General features: G+C 44.1%; 1 protein-coding gene across 1 annotated transcript in view; it reads right to left on the bottom strand.

The window, feature by feature from the left end:
* ETV4 (ets variant 4) overlaps nt 1-8,605 on the bottom strand; it is a gene marked incomplete at its 5' end in the record, with an annotated part of 10,837 nt that extends 2,232 nt beyond the window's left edge. Inside the window, 7 exons of the mRNA XM_010076431.1 lie at nt 357-439; nt 528-602; nt 1,969-2,222; nt 2,599-2,748; nt 3,323-3,449; nt 4,242-4,295; nt 8,551-8,605. Coding sequence (XP_010074733.1) covers nt 357-439; nt 528-602; nt 1,969-2,222; nt 2,599-2,748; nt 3,323-3,449; nt 4,242-4,295; nt 8,551-8,605 — 798 coding nt within the window. The remainder of the gene's footprint in view (nt 1-356; nt 440-527; nt 603-1,968; nt 2,223-2,598; nt 2,749-3,322; nt 3,450-4,241; nt 4,296-8,550) is intronic.
* Between the last annotated feature and the right edge of the window lie 32 nt (nt 8,606-8,637).

Here is an 8,637-nt window from a genome sequence, read left to right as displayed (position 1 = left end):
AAAGAACACACACAGTGTTTCTAAGGGTAACAGTGCAAAAACAGTTGCAAAAAAAACCAAACCAAAAAACAAAACTCATTTTACAAATTTTTACCTGGAATATTTCAGCTCACATAAAACAGAGTGGCCAGTTCATCAGCAGCTCTTCCAAGAGGAGCTCTGATGAACCTCACAACTAAGCTACTTATGCAGCAGCCTGTTTGCTGCTGAAAAAGCTCAATGAATGGAATACCAGAAAGCCAGGTATGAACCACAGCTAACACACCTGCAAGAACACAGTGAAATGAACTATAGACAGTGGTCAAGTGGCTAGCAAAGATGCTGGATAACCCTATCTTACACCCAAACTGTGAGACATTCTTTCTCCAACCTTCAAATTTTTCTGGAACAACACAGACATCATCTGTAAAGGGCCTCATCTGCTTGTCATAGCTGCAGCCTGAAAGAGAAGGCAACACAGGCAGTCGTAGACAGAGACAGGGTAGTACCAGAGGGTGATGAAGTGCAGGGATCCCTGAGTGTCTTACCTAGTGTATCTTCTGTGTTTGAATGGCTTGGATAACTCTCAACATTTATGTACATGGAAGGACAGCCAGGAACATCTGTGGAACAATTTAAAAGTTCATTTAATTAAAGAGCACAGAAGGCAGAATGGTCTGTCTCTCCAGAGATGGACAGATAAGTGCGGCTGTCTAACCAACATCCTCCTAGGGCCCTCCTAAAGGGTTAGTAGCAGACTGATAACTTTTTACGTCTCAGCCATCCCACCACAACTTCATCTTCATCATGCTTCCAATCATGAATTACGCTAGTAAATTTTTGTGGCACTATCCCATGACATCCGTCTCCTCTCTTAGTTTAAGATAACTATGCACTCTGCTACTGTTTCACAGGTGAGCAGGCATTATATTTTTCCAGGGGTACTATGATGATGTTAATGGAGAGCAGCGGCAGCATCTGGATGTTTACTGCAGACAGTGTCTCACACATATCATTTCAAATAAGATGTCTTAAGTCTCCCAGGCTTTTTCACATCGTGATAGAGCATTCTCACATACAGTGGAGAAAAAACAGCCTGAGTTTGAAAACAAGCAGAAAGTCTTTTCCTTATCTCTGTGCAGCATATGTTGTTGCCTGGGCACTGCAATGTGTATCTTCTGTATTTTGTGTTTTCTGAATCTGCATTTTCTGAATCAAACCCATTTTCCATCTACAGCTGAAGTGGAGGCTGTAGCCGAGAGCTTCGGAAAGATTTACCTTACATTTCCCTCATACTCTTCTCTATAGCCGCTGCTTTCAGCAGACATTTTGCTGATGCTAAGGGCAGAAGGGTACTCTGAGCTGACAGACTGGGTATTATTACAATCATAAACTACTCTCACAAAAAGCATTCTTCTGGGTTTGCACATTTTCTTCCCCTTTCTGGACAGAAGGACCCAGTGAAAATGTAATTTCAGCATAACCACAGTGGTGGATTCTGTACCCTCATAGAAGCTTTTTGTTTGTGTATTTATTTCTGCTAAACGAAAGAATTCAAAATGTCCATTAAAGTACCAGGAAACAAGAAGCAATATTCTGTCTAGAAGAGGGTATTGTGATGTCAGGGTAGCAAGTCTTTGGACAAGTTTGCTGAAAAAACAAGATTCATCCCTTTTGGAAAAATAAAAGGATTACCTGATTGATCTAGGATCTAGAGAGCTATTCTGGGAATTATAAACTTTTTTCTCTTGTGATCCTCTAAAATCTCTGCTATCTCCTCTGTGTGCCCTGTTTCACCAGCTCAAATGTCCCCTTGAAGACAAAACCTGCATCTCCTGCCACACAGCTGGTTTCCCAGACCGCACAGGCTCCTGAAGATGAAGCAGTACTGTTCTGAAGCCCAGAGACCACCAGTGACGGGTATTCACCCAGGAAGTTGCTCGCGCTGCTGATGCCAGGTTTAGTGTCACAAAGAGCCGTTCTGCCTACCTGGGTCGTACACGTAGTCCACCTGCTCCTGCTTGACCACCACAGCCGCTGCGTACTGACGGCTGCTGCCTGCCCGGCTGGCTTGCTCGTACTGCCGGTCATGGTACTCCTGTTTGAAGCCCTGGTGAGGGTACTGGAGGCAGGGCTCAGACATCTGATGCTGGGGGGCAATGCGGTCTTCTGGGGCCATGCCCTGGGAGGAGGGGAAGGAACGGCACATCTCCCCAGGCGGCTGGTACGCAGCGCTAGAAGAGAGGAGAGGACATGGCACGGCTTCTGTCCTGGCCCTCTGGCCTCAGGCCTGGTGCAGGGCTGGCTGAGGGACAGAAACTCCCACAGCCTCAGCTCGTCACTGGGACTGTGGGAGCTGCACAGAGCTGTAGCAAGGAAGGGACACCAATGAGAGGTGCCCATTGTTCACAGAATCTGATGGGCTGAAGTTTATAGACGACTTCTGTAAACCCTTTGGGTGCCAGCTACTTGGAATGGGGGAATCCTGTGATTGCTGGAAACTGAGCACTTTAATTGGGATGCTGCAGCCCCTCCTCCCTGAATCACCGAGGAGGGAAATCCTTTCTGCCAGTGGCGGGCGCCCCCCGGCTGCAGGTCACCCGTGTTTTTTGTTTTTTTTTGAGGTATCCACAGCCGGGTGTGGGGTGCGGTGGCCCCGCAGGGGTCAGGTGGCTCCTGTCCTGTCTGGGGAGCTGTTGGAGTGGTGGCTGTGTCGGGGTTCCTGCGTTGGGGGACATGATTCCAGCTTGTCCGGGTTGATCATAGGCACTGCAACAGTCAAACAGACGCTGGAACATTAAAGTTCTCTGAGAAGGACTTGTGGCAGCACCTGGGGAGCAGGTGTCACAGGCACGCTGTCCCCCTCTGCAGCCACCTAGGCCAGGAAGCTCCCAGCACAGACTCCTTCCTTTCCGATTACTCTCCACAGACAAAAGCTGGAGAAGCTGTTTGTACTGAAGAAGACTCACTCTAACTCAGGCAAGTAGCTGGGACTGTGGGCAGTGGTGTCAGGGAGCTCCTTGCGGGACAGATTTTTGGAAAGCAATGGGGAGAGAGGGGCACGTGGCAGATGTTAAGACTGCTCTCAGCATCAGGACAGCTGGGGAACAGCACTAGGGAGAAGAAAAAAGAGGCAAGCCCAGGTGTTGAGCAGGTCTGCGCTCTCCGGTGCAGTGTACGGCTGCCCTGAGCTGAGCCGCTGGCTGATCTGTGTTGCAGCACGTGTGCACTGCCCCTTCCCAGCAGACGGACCAGGTGGTTGTTGTAACTCTGTGTTTTAGATAATGCAGCAGCACCTGATTTCATGCCAGGCCCTGCCCCTCCCCTGCGTGAGCTGCGTTACCTGGCGTAAAGGCACTGCTCCCCATTGCGGTACGGGAATGGCTGCTTGTGGTTGCAGGACAGCGTGGGGTCCGAGGAGGGACTCTGTGGCTCCTTTTTAATCTTAGCAGGAGGACTGTGAAAAGCTACTGTGGGAGAGAAATGAAAGATCAAGTCGACACTTTTCTGGTTTATGGAGAGATATTTTTATCAGACAGTAAAACGTCAGTTGAGGTGCTACCTCCTTGTCCTTGTCCAGCTGTCCCTGAGAGGAACAAAATATCAAATGCGCAACTGTGCGCTGGATTTTCCTGAGCTCTGCCCTTGATTTAGTTTGTACCATACATCAACCTTAAAAGAGCAAATGTAAGGTAGTGTGATAATCCAGAGCACTTTGAAAAGGAATTAGAGTGGGTATTCCCCAAGTTATTCAGGGCTGGGACAGGCATTTTCTGTTACGTCATGAGGGGTAGCATGCACATACTTGTTTTTCAGCACATAAAAACAAAGTTTTCATTTGCATTATGCAAAATGCTCTTTCATTGACATACCTGGTAAGCATGTCTTGTGAGTAGCGTTACCACGTAGCACTGCATTAAATTATAATGCACTAATATGATGACATATTGTAGATTTATTTTGCTTTTGGATGAGTGATAGCACAAATTTTACCTTTGATTGTCAGAGTAATAATTTTCTCAGCTGTTCAGGGGTGCCTAATTATTCACACAAACACCGACTAAGATACACATGTTGAAACCACTCTGCGTAAGAGACTGGGGTGGTTGCCACCACACAAAGATACTTTTGCATTGTCCAGATGTGGACAGTTAGCCTGGGTTTTTTGTCACGTGTCTGTGCGTTGCATTTACGTATTCATTTGGTTTAGGTGTGTCCTGCCCTTCTACCCCAGGATGTGTGATCACCCCCGTGCTACTTACAGTTTTCTGAGTGAAAGTCAGGCACGAATTGCTCATCGCTGTCTGGAACCTGAGCTGCCAGGGGAGGGAGGGGGAAGAGAGAGAGAGAGATACGGGGAGAATTAGGTGTGGCACTTTGTGCAGTCTATGCAGAAATACGTCTATGCAGAAAAAAATCTGAGCTTTCTGCTGGGGTCCACTTTACTGACTGAGGAGAGCTTCCCCTTGGGATTAGTGAATGCAGTTCTGCTTGCAGACTTACGCCTTAACAGCCTGCCAGTTTCCTTCTCCCTTACCTTGGAAATAAGGATAACAGCAAGTTTATTGGGTCATGGATCACAGTTTTCATTAGAAACATAACATGCAAGGATTTTTAAGCACTTACACATAGGAAAAACAACTACCAACTGATAAATTTGGAAGGGCTGTGCCAAAGGGGTGATCAGAACAGGAAACATCTGTGCCTTCATATACAACGTTTTCAGTAGTAGAAGCAGTGGATGGCTTGGTACCAGTGGAATAAGCTACAGCTTGTAACTAAACAGAAGAACGTTCAGAATTAAAAACCAAAATTATCCGTTAGGAGAAGGAAATGGTTGATAGTGCCTTGCATGTATGTGTGATTTCGCAAATGGGGAATTAAGAGGAAGTGCTGGTGTAGTCATAGAGAACCTCACAGCAAACAAACCGTCCCTACAAATCAGCACAGTAAAGCTTATTTCTACGCATCTGCCTTGTGGGCAGAACTGTTAGTACAACTGCAAGAATAACAGCAAAATCTAAGATATTTTAATATTTCAAAGATTGTCTAATAAAGATATCTGAAAATCTGCAGAGGTCTCGTTTACATTGGAACAGCCTACCTCCCTGGAAGGAGATGTTGATGAATTTTGTAAGCAGTGAAGTAGTTAACATTATTATCTCAATGTTAAGAAGCTTCAGGCTTAATGCCCCCTTTAGACTAACTGGTGAGGCTTGAAAAGTCAGCAGCACACTTTATAAGTTGATGCCTCTTCATAACTCAGGAGGTCATATTTATTCTGATTTACATGAAAGGCTCGACTTTGCAGCAACTGTAAAGCCCGCGTGGATATAGTTTCTCACAGCACCCACAGTGGAGGCACTAGAAGAGTCTTTCACTATGTGCTTTACAGTATGTTTTGTCACTTCCTGGAGTACTTATTATAAAATAAAATATCAGAATTCTTCTTCCTGTGATGCCTGTGAAAAATGTGACAGTGGTTGGAAGCTGGTGTCTGGTGAAGACTTGCAGCTGTGCCAACCCTTATGGCATCGTTTGTGTAAATTCGTCATCTGCCTTTACATAGATGCCTGCCTTCTCCCACCTCCAGTTTACATCGTTCTGTTCATGGATCCACGACCACAGTGTGGCCTGAGCCCATGCCTCAGTTGCATTGAAGCCATTGCCAAATATGTAATAAAACAATGAAATGGCACAGTGGAAGAAAAAGAGTTTTATTGTCCTTTTTCACCTCCAGGTTGACTCAGCAAGGTACACAGGTGTGGCCTTCAGAGATTATTCCAGCATACAAAATTAAATGCTATAATAGTCCATGGTGCTATTATACTAAAATTCCTGTGTTGAAACAGTGTACACATAATTAGTGCTTTTCTGATTTCACAGAGGAATTGGCTACACATAGTCTCCTGGCTCCTGCTTCCCTTGTTCGCTGAGAAAAGCTTTAATCAACATTGCCCTTGTGCGTTCACAGAGGGAACGATTCATTCTGATTTTCCGCCTGTAAATGTAAGTGTGCATGCTTGCCCATTCGACAGGGTGGTTTGTGCTTGTCTTTCCTTTGCGAGAGCTATATAAGCATGGCAGAACAGCGTCTTGGGCAGCCTGCACGCAGCCCAGAGCGTATGATTTTGTTGAAGCACATCTCACAGCGATAGGCCACCAAAGGAAGTGATCCAATCTGGCTTTCTTCCTGACAGCACCATCTGCATTTATTTACAAATACCTTTGCGTTCTTCCTCACCACAGAAGGAAAAGGTGTTAAGGAAGCAAGAGAGGCCTACCATCCTGGTGTTGGGATTACTAATCAGAATTTAGCCCATACTTTAATACACAGCTATTTTTTTCTTCATTACTCAGAGCCTAGCTCAGATATGGCCTCAGTCTACCTCCTGAGCAGTCCTCCGTTGCCCAGGGACAGCAGGCGGTGCGGTAAATTCAGGACTGACAAAGAACTAAGCTTTTGGCTGTGCCCTGGGAGAAACTGTGGGGAGAAACTTAACCATAGCATGTGTCCTGTTACTTCTAACAATTACTTCTACATCCCTCTTACTGCAGGGAAGGGAGCACTTGCAGCAGTTTGTTATTTCACAAAATCTCTCACAAACTATTGCCGAAAGAAGTGCTGCTGTGAGTACGTAACAAAAAAAAACCTAGAGTTTTTGTTATTGCAGAGTGGACAAAAGATTGCACTCTCAGGTCTGAAGCAAAGGTGATGTGGTCGAAGAAAAGGGACAGAGAAATAGAAGCCCACTAATCTCAGTCACTTGAAGCTAAGCTAGACGAGACATGCCAAAAATAAACCTTAGGGAGTAACACGGCATTAACAACAGGCAGTGGATTAGAATGGAACTAGCCGAACTCTTCGCACTGCTGTCGCTGTTTCTTAAAATAATCTGTATGGCAACAAACTGCAAATATAAATGATAAAAGGTGGGGAACAGAAAAAACCCCACACCCTACACAGTTTATTTTATGAATTATCTTTAAAAAGCAACATTGTCATAGAAGGAATAATGGGGATCACATTGTGTGAGCCAAGTTTGGATTCCACAGCCTATTGCCTTGAGGCTACTACTGCACTGACAATCTCACTAAGAGAATTACATACTAGAACCAACAGACCACAGAAAAGAAGTGAAATTAAGGGCATGGCTGGTGTGACATCTGGACAGTGATGCTTACAGACAGCTACAGTCCTGTACTAAAAGTCTCTTCCCAAAGATTTCACTTGGACTCTAAATAGATGCTATGAACTATGCAAAAAAAAAGTGTCTTCTGCCTATATTCTAAAAACATGCAATAGGGTTTGCATTATCATTTGCTAATCATGTATAATAGCAGATTACCTCTTTGGATACAGTGCTATGAGACAATTTGCGACCTTCCCTTCACCCCAGGGTACTTATGAATTCATTCTATGAACACTCTGCTACTGACAAACATATTGTAAGAGGTTCTATGCAAATTCTTTAGATTAGGGAGCTAAAAATATCATCAAACATTAGAAAGCCTGAAATTGAAAGTCTACCAGAAATCAATTCTGAAGCAAACTTTTCTTACTGGCAGCTTGAGGTTTTTGAAGATTTAAGAGAAACCAGTCTCAAGCATGTGTGCACATCATCAGATCTATTAGAGGACCAGCAATTAATACCTATTTTTCTGCTCCGATGTTAGCTAGGTGTTTCAGTCCTGGAACAGCCTCCAGGTAATTCCTCTTCCATCCTTATAATCCTCACACTCCTGAACGCTGCCTGATGAATGTAATTTCATTTCAGTTTGAAATTAAGCTAAACCATTTGATTTTTTTTTCCTTAATAATCTTAGTTAGGTGGCAAATACCTTTTTGGAAGCTTACAAAAAGAACTGTTTAACAGGACTGTCCTTCACTTGTGGTAAAATTAGAGGAAATAATCTTGCTCAAAATGCCATGCATATTTTTATATTATTAATGTTAAATATTTGTTAAGTAACTATGTCACCGTAAGTACTTTTATATGTACCAAGAGTCTGTACTTGAGGATATGTTTTGAATTTTCTAGAAAATGGATCATTTGTAGTACTGGAATTAGAGCAAATTCACCATGCTGTTTAAAACTAGTTTCACTTGGAATTAATGGGACTCCCTAGGATTTGAAGTTTTCTTGAAGTCAAAAGGAAAAACAGACACCAAACTGAACAGTGTGTAAATTCCAGGAGAGTCACTTCAAAGAGTTATCTTAAAAAAGAAAAAAAATGTTAAGAAAAGCACTTCGTTCCCCGAATTATAATAGTAGTTTATTTAAGAAAGTACCAACGTTCTGGCAACCAGCAAAGATAAGTGACAAATTAGCATAAAAGAAAATTGTAACGAGGAAAGTGGGCCAACTGCCAAGTTCCATTCATAAGCAAATACCCGGCACAATAGTGTGATTCATGCGTCTTCATTTACACAAGCCAGAGGTTGGCAAGACTGAAAAAAATACTTAATGTTTGGAGCTGGGCAAACAAAGCAAAGGAGCAGTACAAACATCAAAAGACAAACAACTGAAAGACGAACAAAACCAAACAGAGCAAGGGGAAGGAGCCTACCTTCTGTCAGCCAAGTCTCCTGGAACTGGCTCAAGTCCTGGAAGAGGTCTGCATGAAAAGTGAGAGGTTTCCTTAGCGGAGCGCGGG

Source organism: Pterocles gutturalis, unplaced genomic scaffold, assembly GCF_000699245.1.
Source record: "Pterocles gutturalis isolate BGI_N339 unplaced genomic scaffold, ASM69924v1 scaffold30923, whole genome shotgun sequence".
NCBI classification, from domain to species: domain Eukaryota; kingdom Metazoa; phylum Chordata; class Aves; order Pterocliformes; family Pteroclidae; genus Pterocles; species Pterocles gutturalis.
Note: the sequence above shows the minus strand (reverse complement) of the source record. Positions and strands in the feature narration are given on the sequence as shown.